The sequence below is a fragment of the Physeter macrocephalus genome, chromosome 20 (assembly GCF_002837175.3).
Source record: "Physeter macrocephalus isolate SW-GA chromosome 20, ASM283717v5, whole genome shotgun sequence".
NCBI lineage: Eukaryota > Metazoa > Chordata > Mammalia > Artiodactyla > Physeteridae > Physeter > Physeter macrocephalus.
Genome location: NC_041233.1, coordinates 108,423,265 through 108,436,155, shown reverse-complemented (window position 1 = coordinate 108,436,155; position 12,891 = coordinate 108,423,265). Strand labels below are relative to the sequence as shown.

At 40.5% G+C, this 12,891-nt stretch overlaps 1 protein-coding gene across 4 annotated transcripts in view; it reads left to right on the top strand.

Moving 5' to 3' along the window:
• Window positions 1-12,891, top strand: part of TRAPPC11 (trafficking protein particle complex subunit 11) — a 40,039-nt gene that overhangs the window by 22,787 nt on the left and 4,361 nt on the right. For all 4 annotated transcript variants that reach the window (XR_002890800.3, XR_003677581.2, XM_007101211.4 and 1 more), the window contains 10 exons: window positions 1,478-1,665; window positions 1,772-1,920; window positions 2,103-2,224; window positions 2,737-2,856; window positions 5,911-5,976; window positions 6,086-6,242; window positions 7,019-7,130; window positions 8,110-8,201; window positions 9,209-9,342; window positions 11,019-11,186. Coding sequence is in view for 2 of the 4 variants with exons in the window: in XM_007101211.4 (XP_007101273.1) it covers window positions 1,478-1,665; window positions 1,772-1,920; window positions 2,103-2,224; window positions 2,737-2,856; window positions 5,911-5,976; window positions 6,086-6,242; window positions 7,019-7,130; window positions 8,110-8,201; window positions 9,209-9,342; window positions 11,019-11,186 (1,308 nt within the window). In the remaining 2 variants the exon portion in view is untranslated. The remainder of the gene's footprint in view (window positions 1-1,477; window positions 1,666-1,771; window positions 1,921-2,102; window positions 2,225-2,736; window positions 2,857-5,910; window positions 5,977-6,085; window positions 6,243-7,018; window positions 7,131-8,109; window positions 8,202-9,208; window positions 9,343-11,018; window positions 11,187-12,891) is intronic.

Genomic DNA, 12,891 nt, shown 5'->3' with positions numbered 1-12,891 from the left:
GTAAAAAATGAAAATCTTCCACTTGGACTTCCCAAGGGAAACCATTCATTATGGTTTTTTGGTAGGTTTCCCCTCAGTGAGAATATGTTATATGTAATATTCAGTAGTTGGCTTTTTTCGCTTTACAGTGATATATTAGACATCATTTCCTGTTAGTACATGAGACCAACCTCATTTTTAATGGCTGCATAATCAGCTAAGGAATTTTAAACTATATTTTATATATATATATATATATATGCAGTTTAAAATTCCTCATAAATATATTCCATATATACATACTCTGTATATTATATATATATATTCTATAATGTAGTAATTATATTTTGTAAAATATGACATAATTCACACTAAAGAGCTATATCATTTTGACGTTTAAACATTGCTGATTGCGTATTTTTAAAGAAAAAATGAAGATATATACTTCAAAGGATTCATTTAATGTAGACAATTAAAATGCCTTTCAGAAATCTGTGATGAAAGTCATATTTTTATTGAGCATAAACTCTGGAGCCAAGCTACGTGGGTTTCAACGCCAGCTCTCTGGTTTACCTGCTTGTGGCCTTGGGCAGTTACTTGACCTCTTTGTGTCTCCGTTTCTTCATCTATAAAGTGGGGATAGTAACATTACCTACTTCTCAATGTTTCATGAGAATTAAATCAGTTAGTTAATGTAAATTTCCTGGAATAGTGATTAGGACGAGGTGAGCTCTCATGAAGTGCTGCTTTCCCGTGGCTGGAATGGGAATGGTTGGCTAACGTGAACTTGAGACCATTTCTAAGACAGAAGCTTAAGACTGTACCCCCTGTATTCTCATAACAGTTTCTGTGACTCTGTTGATTTTATTATTAACCAATATCCAGAATTTTTGCTTATTCATTAAAAAAAAAAGTTCTGCATGATTTTGGCTAAATCCCTCGTGACCTGTTTTAATTTTTTACGAGGTACCTAAGGAAGCCTACCAGATGTAAATCATAATTAATAATATTATTTTGAGTATTTTTGTTAACGGATTTAGTGGAAAGGACATTTATTCAATTAATAAAGAATTTCATTGCTAATACTCTTGATGTCGTCAGGAAGAATATGTGTGGCGCTGGGAGTTAGCTTGTGAGTATGTTAATGGTGAGCAGAACGTTCCTTTATTTCACTCAGCAGCCACTACTTCAGTGTCTGCTCCTTCAGGCACCATGCTGAGCACTGAGATAGCAGCACCGCGCCGTCGTGTCTGAGCTGGGGAGTCAGGTTGTTATCCTTGTTTAAAGGTGAAGAGGTTGAAACCCACCCCACACACGGCTAGTCGGTGTCACAGCTGAGAAGCGTCTGGGATCGGACTCCCACAGCAGGTGTTCTGACGTCTGTCACGTCGTGGGTCCGAGGAACGCCATAGCCCAGCAGCCCACCCTGTACTTTGTTGGGAGGGGATGGTGACGAACTGGTATGAGATGGCGTTTCTGACGGACCTCCTCCTTCTAGATCACATCCTTGGATCTGGTTCTGGGCAACGAGGCAGGAAGATGCGTGGTGTTGCGTTGGCAGGGAGGAGGAGGAGATGCCGCTTCCACCCAGGAAGCCTTACAGGCCTCCCGCTCTTTCAAAAGAAGGCCCAGGCTCCCCGCCAGCGAGGCTCACTGGGACAGCGTGGTGACCCAGGCGAGCACCATGTGAGTCGGCCCGGCGGGCAGGCGGTGGGGGGCCACCTCACTTCTTACTTTGGATACTTGGTTTCTTTTAAAGAATCAGTGACTTAGCTAACATTTTTTCCCGAAGGATCATTTCCCGAGTTCCAAACATTTCTGTCCATCTGCGACATGACCCTCCTGCCCTGACTAACGAAATGTACCCTTTGGTTGTGACTGTGCGATCCCACGAGAAGACCCCCATCAGAGACGTGAAGCTCACTGCTGGTTTAAAACCCGGTAAACTTGCCTTCTTAAAATTTGAGCCGTGTTGATCCAACGTAAAATAAACATAGGTGATATCAGCTGCAGGAAGTTTGTTTAAAAAATGGTTATGATCTAGTGCTCTCTGTGCAGTATTAATCGTCAAGATAACATTTGAATTTCCTGTATTTTTAAAACGCCAACATTCATACTTTTAGGACAGGATGCCAATTTAACTCAGAAGACTCATGTGACTCTTCATGGGACAGAACTGTGTGATGAGTCCTACCCGGCTCTACTCACTGACATTCCTGTCGGAGACCTACATCCCGGGGAGCAGGTGAGCTTGGCCAGCTGAGATTGGAGAGGAAGTCGGTTAGGTTGTGGTGTTAAATACGTAGTGAGTTTTAGTTTTAGAGCATTTTAACAGCATATCCCGGGACTAAAAAAGTGACTTAACTAATGCACATTTTATACACATTTCACATATTTAATGTGTAAAATGTCTTCAGTTTTTATACAAGGGATTTTAGAACAAATGATGCTGATATGGAGAATTCATTGCCTGATAAAATAACACAAAATTTGTAGCTTAGTTAAATAACCTTTCGGTCAACTTTTATTTCCAAACCAAACACAAAGAATTCTTGGCAAGTTGAGAATGGTAATAAAAAAAAGATGGAGTAGTAATGCTCCCACTCATGCCGCGACAGGAACAGCTATAAAACGTGTTCAAGAATTTAGCCAGTTGGTACAGTAAAGTCTAAAAGGTGGGAGCATTATCCTACAATATATATCAGGAGGCAATCTCTGTAATACTAATTAAACTAAAATGCTTTTATTTTGTTGCAGCTGGAAAAAATGTTATATGTTCGCTGTGGAACAGTGGGCTCAAGAATGTTTCTTGTGTATGTTTCTTACCTGATCAACACAGCTATTGAAGAAAAAGAAATTGTTTGCAAGTGTCACAAGGTATTTTTTTCATAGCTACTTCGAGAAATACCATATTTGCAGTGTTTCCTATTTTGTATTATCTTAGTTAACCTGTAAAATTAGCAGCATAGGTGCTTATAGTCCATTACAAATTTTAATGAAACATCTGTTGATATTCTTTTAGCATTTATGTTTATTATAAACGATGTGATATGGTACTCATCGCTCAAACATTAGAAAATTGGCCTATATGGTGTTTTGTACAGAGAACCGAAAGGTTTGAGATCTCATGCAAAAAAGTCTTGAGACTCTAAACCTATCTGCTTCTTTATAAAATCACACATTAGATAAAATCTGTAAGTTGGCTAATATGCAGAAGGTCTTGTGGGAGGGAGGTCTCCCTTTGTGGAATATTTCTTCTATTAGTAAAAAAGATTCTTACGAACATCCGTTTTTGGTGAGTGCACATTGATGAGGAAGAAATAAGAAAGCTATCAGGTCCAACAACTCAGAGGCAGCTGCTATTAACTCCTTGATGTATTTCTTATCGGTCTTTTTTGTTTCAAGAGATTGCAGGGGGACGTGTTTTTATATAGACTTAACCGCATTGTATTTAATGCTTGTATCCCCTTTTATTAATGGAAAATGATGATATTTGGTATCTTCTTGGTCCTGGCAGCCTTTTCTTAGGAACGGGGTCCTCAGTCCAGCTGAGGAGAAGACCTAGGAATTTGGGGGTTTGTAGTTTGGTCACTGCACAGGGCTGGGCCGCAGGCTGTTTTATAAGTCACTGGGAAGCAAAACCATCCTAAAAGAGTTCAGGAGGATTTCCCAAGTGGGAGGGAGAAAGGCATATAATATACTGTCAAAAATTTCACCAGCCTGATGTAATTAAAAGACCCTGCTGGTGAACTAGGAGATAAGGGTGCCAGTCTCAGCACTGCCTCCTAAATCCTGAACTCAGGTCAGCCAAGTAACTCCTTTTGACCTCCGTCTCCTCATCTATAAAATAAGAATGTTAAAGTTCTGTGCAGATTTAAAGTTCTAAGCCTTGGATGTTGTTTCTACTTCTGACAATGAAGCTGATGGTAGACTTGGAATGTACTTTGAAGGAATTGTTTGCTACCTCGTAACTATCCTGAACTCGAGCGAAACCAGTGTGCTGCTACATCTTTAAGCAATGTTCTCAGGACATGAGATCATCGAGGTACATGCCACTTTTTTAGAGAAGAATGTATTTATTCTTCTATCAGCCAGTCCGTTACCAAGATGAGCTCGTAAGGGACACTAATTCTGAGGAATAGAAATAGATATTACACAAAAAAAGAATTAATTGGTCAAATATGTTTGGAAAATACTGGGTTAAAGGGTGTTAAACAGGTATTTTTACTTCGGGACTTAGCACAGCATTTAAATTTGCTAGTGTGTATTGTGAAGCTTCGCAAAAGGCTGTAATGATTATTTTTCAAAATTATTTTACCCGGGGGCTTCCCTGGTGGCGCAGTGGTTGAGAGTCTGCCTGCTGATGCAGGGGACACGGGTTCGTGCCCCGGTCTGGGAGGATCCCACATGCCGCAGAGCGGCTGGGCCCGTGAGCCGTGGCCGCTGAGCCTGCGCGTCCGGAGTCCACAACGGGAGAGGCCGCAACAGTGAGAGGCGCGGGTACCACAAAAAAAAAAAAAAAACAATTATTTTACCCAGGAGGGGGAAGGGTAAGCTGGGACGAAGTGAGAGAGTGGCGTGGACATATATACACTACCAAATGTAAAATAGATAGCTGGTGGGAAGCAGCCGCATAGCACAGGGAGATCAGCTCGGTGCTTTGTGACCACCTAGAGGGGTGGGATAGCTTGATAATAATTGAGAGAGGAAATACTTTGAAGCATATAATAATAATAAAAATGATGTTGGCATTTCACTGAGTGTTTTGTGTGCATTATCTCATTTAATTATCATAACAACCTTGTGAGGACTATGGGAGTTAAAGAGACCATATACCCTTCCCAAGGTCACATCACTGTGTCCAAGGTCTACATGGCTAGTAAGTAGGTATCCAGCCAGGAATAAAATCCAGATCTATTTGGCCTTACAGCCTGAGTTTTAACCCAACATGGTCTTTTTGAAAGGTTTCTCACCAACAGTGTGGGTTGTTTTTTTAAAAGATGTAATAAGCCCACTGTTTGTTTTTTGTTGTTTTTTTTTAACATCTTTATTGGAGTGTAATTGCTTACAATGGTGTGTTAGTTTCTGCTTTATAAGCCCACTGTTTTTTGAACAGCCCTGTACAGGGGAGATGGAGTAGGATGGTTAAGAGTCCAGGCTCCAGGGTCAGATTTGGTTCAGTTTCTGCCTTTGTCACCTACTGGCTGTGACCACTCGTTGCGGAGCACAGGCTCCGGACGCGCAGGCTCAGCCGCCACGGCTCACGGGCCCAGCCGCTCCGCGGCATGTGGGATCTTCCCGGACCGGGGCACGAACCCGCGTCCCCTGCATCGGCAGGCGGACTCTCAACCACTGCGCCACCAGGGAAGTCACCACTTCCTCTTAAAATGGCAGTGATACTGGTGTCTAGTTCCTTGAGTTACTATGAGCATTTCATAATACGTGTGCAGTGATTATAATGCTATGTCATATTACATTATTATTATTGTCATTATCATTGTTTTAGTTGTCTTGAGTCAAGGTGAGGTAAAGGACTTAGACACAAAGAAGACCCAGATTCTAGGCTTTGCACCACTAGCTTTGTGGCTTAAGGCCAATCATTTAATCTTCCTTAACTTCTGGTTCTTCTTCTGTAAAATGGTGACAATGCCTGCCCTGCCCACTGTTGCTAGATCCTGAGATAAATAATGTATGAGAAAGCACTTTGCAGTGTGAACTGTTACAAAACCATAGATAATTAGAACTATTAGTCTGCTCTCTACATAGATTCTTACAAATACTACCTAAGGGAAAGATCCTAGCTTCTTAATTTTTAAATTGGAATTATTGATCAGTAATCGATTGTGTTTTGTACGCCTTCCGTTTTTAAAACTTCATTTGTTGTTAAGATTTAGAAAAGCCATTGATCGTGCCCTTTACATTTCCTTGCAGGATGAAACTGTAACAATAGAAACCGTCTTTCCATTTGACGTTGCAGTTAAATTTGTTTCTACAAAGGTACGTTCCTGTGAAGCATACTGGAAATCATTTAGGTTGTAGAAATTAACAGAAAAAAGAAAATGGATTAACTTACTTCCTGACAGACCTTTGTCTCCATCCGTGACAGTTCGAGCACCTGGAAAGGGTTTATGCCGACATCCCCTTCCTGCTGATGACGGACCTGTTGAGTGCCTCCCCCTGGGCCCTCACCATCGTCTCCAGTGAGCTGCAGCTTGCTCCTTCCATGACGCCCGTGGACCAGCTGGAGTCCCAGGTGGACAGCGGTGAGCATGTGGATCATCCCCCTTAACTAGCAGAAGCCAGCAGTGTGTGTGCGTGTGGAGGCTGGTGGTGTTTGCTAAGGAAGGGAATTTGAGACATACTCACAAAACGCAGGTACATTTGGAATGAAGTTAGAATTAGCATCGTTTACAATTTGCTTGAGTATATACCTTGTTTTTAAGAAAATCAGATTCTTGATACTGTAAGAAAGTGACTGAAAAATGTACTTGAAGATAAAGTGTTTTTTCATATTTGGATTTTTTATAGATTGTTTTTTATAATTTTTAATTGATGTTTACTGTTGTTTATAATTTGAAATAGGAAAAGATGTTTACCAAAGAAACTTTGGAAAATACAGAAAAGCAGACGATAAGTTTTCTAAATTATCCAGCTAAAAACAGTTTATAGAGGCAATATTACCTTTCTGGTTCAGGGTACTTTGGGCTTTTATATATTTCTCGAGCTGTTAGAGGGAATAAAAATTAGTTTGAATGTTAACCCAAGCACAATTGTGCTCACCTAGATTATAAGGGCAGACATTGTGAGGGGAAAAAATCATGATGTATTCTTAAGACCAAATATAAGTGAGTCATTTTATTTGCTCTGTTTATCTGTCTCCTTGAAAAAGTCATTTAACATCTCTGAGCCTTAGTTTCCAAGTCTCTATAAATAATGTATAATTGATAAGGTATTCTTTTTTGTTGTATTACTTGGATGTAAAGCTCTCTTTTTATAGATGAGATCACTACATGAGGATTATGAAGTCTCTTTCTTGTAGTTGTCTTACGGACTGCAGAGAGCGCCAGTGAATGCTTTTGTCTTCGTTGCCCATCTGTTGGAAATGTTGAAGGTGGAGTAGCAACTGGGCATTATATTATCTCCTGGAAGAGGTAAAATTGTATCAGCCCTACCTTTTCTTCGTTATTTGTGTTATTCTGATGCCTTTGTTATGTGTCATTGTCATTTATTTATTTATTTTTAATAAATTTATTTCTATTTAGTTTTGGCTGCGTTGGGTCTTCGTTGCTGCACGCGGGCTCTCTCTAGTTGTGGCGAGCGGGGGCTACTCTTCGTTGTGGTGCACGGGTTTCTCATGGCGGTGGCTTCTCTTGTTGCGGAGCGCGGGCTCTAGGCACGCCGGCTTCAGTAGTTGCGGCACGTGGGGTCAGTAGTTGTGGCTCGCGGGCTCTAGGGCACAGGCTCAGTAGTTGTGGCACACGGGCTTAGTTGTTCCGCGGCATGTGGGACCTTCCCAGATCAGGGCTGGAACCCGTGTCCCCTGCACCGGCAGGTGGATTCTTAACCACCGCGCCACCAGGGAAGTCCTTGTCATTGTCATTTAATAGTTGAGGGCTTCCCTGGTGGCGCGGTGGTTGAGAGTCCACCTGCCGATGCAGGGGAACCGGGTTCGTGCCCCGGTCCGGGAAGATCCCACGTGCCGCGGAGCGGCTGGGCCCGTGAGCCGTGGCCGCTGAGCCTGCGCATCCGGAGCCTGTGCTCCGCAACGGGAGGGGCCACGGCAGAGAGAGGCCCGCGTACCACAAAAAAACAAAAAAAAAACAAAAAAAAACCACTATGTTAAATGGTGTGCTCATGGTGCAGTTGACTTACATCCTGACGCAACTCCTTACTTCATCACTGGGACCAAACAGCAGTCTTGAGTTATAACATTTGTTAATCGGAAAATCCTCAAAACAAAAATGGGATTGTAAAAGCTCTTCACAAAACTCCTTCCATTAATAAACTTTTAGAAAAGGGATAATTTATATTTCCTTTGTAATTAGTTGGTGAATTTACGTGTTCCCTGGTTTTGATTTATTAACTTCTCACATGAAATGTGGATTTAAAAGGTACCTTTTTCTTCCGTAGGACTTCAGCCACGGACAACATTCCTGTCATCAGCACTGTCATCACTCTACCACACGTGATTGTGGAAAATATCCCTCTCCACGTGAGCGCAGGTAACGGCACTCACATTTTATTTGATCAAAAAAATCCAATAAGGATATTTATTTTCGCTTCTAAGATTTTTTTTAACTTTCTATTTTGAAACATGCCCACCATTTATAAAAGTAGATTGTGACCAGTCTTGTTTTATCTATACCTCTACACACTCCTACCCTCATTATTTTGAAGCAAATCCCAGATATTTTGTCATCCGTAAAGATTTCAGTTTGCATCTTTAACATTACTGGCTATTTTTCTCAACATGATCACAATACCATTATCATAACTTTAAAACTTAGCAATGATTTTGCAATATGATCAAACTCCAGTATTGAAATTTCCCTAGTTGACTGAATGTTCTTCAGTGTGTTTTGAGGTCCCTGCATTGCCGTTCATGGATGTCTAGACTTTTGAAACCTATGGGCAGGCAGACTGCCTCTCCCCCCACTCCACCGCCACCTCTTCTTCACCTCCTCTGCCACCTCCACCTCCTCTCTCGCTTCCTTGGCATTCATTTGTTAACGAAACTCAGTGCCTACAGCCTGGATCTGCTGATTGCATTGTATCATTTTTTTAAGTGTTTCTCTGTCCCTATAAATCGGTAGTTAGATCTGTTGGCTTGATCAGATTCAGGTTAAAGTTTTTGGCAAGAATACATCACAGCTCCCGTCAAGGGGCACATAATGTCTGTCATTCCATCTTGAGCCATTATTGATATTTAGGGAAATCTTTTGTAGATTTAAAAAATTATTCCTAAAATACAGTTCAGCTCTTGGTAGCCAAGACCCCTATCTAAGTCAAATCAGTTGTAGAAGGAGACCGATTCTTCTTAGTCTGTTTTCTCGTCACCCTGTGGCTATTGTCCAATCAGAGAATTTTCTTATTTAGCAAGAGTGCAGTGCTATCTTTAATTTAAATAATCCCATGTCTATAGAATGAGATTTATTTACAAAAAGAACCCGTACATGGTGAGCTTTTTTTTTTTTTTAAACCAGGAGTAATGTGTCATCTTTCTCTGCAGATCTGCCATCATTCGGGCGTGTCAGAGAGTCGTTACCAGTCAAGTATCACCTCCAGAATAAGACCGACTTAGTTCAAGATGTGGAGATTTCTGTGGAGCCCAGTGACGCCTTCATGTTCTCAGGTCTTAAACAGGTACAGGTCATATCTCTTTGGGTTGTTTATGAAGACGCAAAAGTATGGCCAGGAAGTGGAAAGCTGTACATTTCGTGTACAAATGAATTGATAAGGCTGACTGTGGTCCCTGTTGTTTTGATAGTGGTGAATCTTCAGTCACTTTTGAAGGTTAATTACAACTTGCTATAGAACTGGGTTAAATGGGCAACCCTTTTTGCTTTGAGATCACACGTATAGGTTCTTTCTCCGTATAAAACAAGAGTTCACAAATTCTTGGACTACAATAGAATTCCTGAAAATTTAAAAATATCCCTTTTATTACTAATGAGTTTGTGTGTGTGTGTGTGTGTGTGTCTTTTAATTTGAGGCCTTGAGGCATGACTACACAGATCAAAGCTTAATTCCCTTCTGAGCTATTAGTACAGTTTTTAAGAGATTTTGATCTTGCATAGAATTTACTTACCTTTTGTTTCGTGTAGGCACAATTTTGTATCTGTACATAAAAGTAAGTGAGTCAGATGTTTTGATTCATCTATTCAAATCAGGGGTAGAAAAGTTCATCAGATTTTTGGGTGGAACATACACTCTCAGGCAAAACCATGTTGCAGTGAGAATACTGTCCTCCTCTTCAAAGTGGCAACAGAGGGGAGCTCCCTGATGGCCTAGTGGTTAGGATTCTGGGCTTTCTGCCAGGACCCGGGCTCAATCCCTGGTCAGGGAACTGAGGTCCCGCAAGCTGTGCGGTGTGGCCAAAACAAAAACAAAAACAAAAACAAAACAAAACACAAAAGAGTGGCAACAGGGACACACCTCAGTGGTCAGTAAGTGCTTTTTATTAACAAGGATGTAATTAGAGCACAAACGTGTTATAACACCTAGTAGCATCCACCCTGACTCACCAGCCATGCCATGACTGGGCATGTCCTGAGTGCTGTGATTGCTGTTAAATGAAAGTAGAATTACACATGAAGTATACTGTAAATCTGTACAGTAATTTAAATTTATAGTATATACCAAATATAATATTAGCTGTAATATGTTGGTTATACACACACATGTATTATCTCTGATGCAGCATGCACCTCTGTGTACTCATTTGCAAATGAGTAAGCTTTTCTTGATTGTTTTGATCTCTTTCACATATTGACTTAAAAATAATTAGATAATGTAAGATACCAAAATTCTTACCTGTTGGTGTTCTTTCCTAAAGTACAAACATCTTTTCTTTCCCTGAAGTTACTTACCTTATCTCAAAGGTAGAGTCCCTAACACAAAACACAGGAAACAATCTGTTTGTCTCATGTTGACATAATGTTTACAAAGATGCTTTTCTGCACGTTATCGCATAGCACCGTGTGCCTGTAAAGCCTGCCTTGTCTAAGACACAGGAAATACTGGTGCGCCCTGTGGCCCCATTGTTAAGCAGGTACAGGTCGCCCTTTAGATGTTGGTAGAAACTGAGAAATCACGCACATGTTTTTATTATGTTTGTTGCCTGCATGACCCTGACCTCATTAATTCAGCTGTGTATTTTGGTATCTGGAAGAAGGGATAGGAGAGGGTGTGACTATTTCACCAGAAAGATTTAGGTGTCCTCTCATTTGCTAGTAATCTATGGGTAACGGCGTATAGATGTCGCAAGTGTATTTGATATCTATATTTGATCATCTTTCTCCATAACTTTTGTGATTTAGATTCGATTACGTATCCTCCCTGGCACCGAACAGGAAATGTTATATAATTTCTACCCTCTGATGGCCGGGTACCAACAGCTACCATCTCTCAACATCAACTTGCTCAGGTTTCCCAGCTTCACCAATCAACTGCTCAGGCGTTTTATACCCACCAGTATTTTTGTAAAGGTGAGGCTTAGACATTTCTGCTTTTTAAATTCACTGTCTTGAAAACAAACAAAAGAAGATGTTTTCTCATGTAAACGTCACTAAGTATTTTGAGACTAACAGGATAGGGCTTTGACTGTTACTATATAAATTTGGCAATATTGCTATTCATTTCTATAAAGTTATTATTTTATAGGTTTTTTTTTTTAGATTTCTATTTTATAGATTTTTTTAGATCTAATTTCAAAGATTTTTATTCCCTTGGGTAAAGATTTATCTTTATGGCATCCTTAAACATGGTTTTTCTTTGGCGTTTAGTAAAGTATATTTCTGTTTTTGTTTTTCTTTTTTTTATTTCTTTATTTTAATTTTTTGTTTACTTTTCTAAAGTATGTTTTAAAATAGTAGTTAATTTGTAACTATTTTTTAATCAAAATGGATTAACTTTCTGAATACAGTCCCTGAACTTTTCTGATTCTAACTATGTAATACTACTGGATTGGGGTCTTTTCTGAAAATGATCACCAGTCAGAAACTATACTCTGGTTTAAGGTTTTGATTTTTTAACAGTGATACGGTTTCCAGGTTCCTGCAGTAAAGGACTCTGTAGGACTGTCGTCGCTTTGCCTCGGGTTAAGCCACTCTTGATGCCTAAATTAAGGCTGTTTCTCCAGATAGTTCTGGTTTCCCTTGGTAACCAGAGATACATGAACATATATGAATCCTGTGTGTTCTCTTTTTTTATTGTTGTTGTTGTGGGTTTTTTTAAATAATTGATAGAGGATCACACTCTTTTTTTAAATTAATTAATTTATTTATTTATTTATTTTTGGCTGCACTGGGTCTTTGCTGCTGTGTGTGGGCTTTCTCTAGTTGTGGCCAGCGGGGGCTACTCTTCGTTGCGGTGCGTGGGCTTCTCATTGAGGTGGCTTCTCTTTTTGTGGAGCACGGGCTCTAGGCGTGTGGGCTTCAGTAGTTGTGGCACGTGGGCTCAGTAGTTGTGGCTCGCGGGCTCTAGAGTGCAGGCTCAGTAGTTGTGGCGCATGGGCTTAGTTGCTCCGCGGCATGTGGGATCTTCTCGGACCAGGACTCGAACCCGTGTCCCCTGCACTGGCAGGTGGGTTCTTAACCTCTGCGCCCCCAGGGAAGTCCCTTGTGTGTTCTCTTTTTATTTTAAGTTTATACCCCCTTTTTGGATAACAAGTTACAATTTCCTTTTTTCTACCTGTCAGGCTTTGGGGAAGCCTTGTTTATATAATCTGGGATTTGGTAAATTATAAGTTAGCCTGTGTTCATGTATCCATCGTAATCTTCCCACTTGTTACCTTTCCAGACTTACACAGTTTTGTTGTTGTTTTTTTTTTTTTTTCGCACCTGCAAAAAAATCATTTTTATTAACCCTCTAAGCTTCTATTCTGTACCATACTTTTATTTTTTTATTTTTATTTTTTTAACATCTTTATTGGAGTATAATTGCTTTACAATGGTGTGTTAGTTTCTGCTTTACAACAAAGTGAATCAGCTATACATATACATATATCCCCGTATCTCCTCCCTCTGCGTCTCCCTCCCTCCCACTCTCCCTATCCCACCCCTCTAGGTGGTCACAAAGCACCGAGCTGATCTCCCTGTGCTATGCGGCTGCTTCCCGCTAGCTATCTGTTTTACGTTTGGTAGTGTATATATGTCCATGCCACTCTCTCACTTCGTCCCAGCTTACCATTCC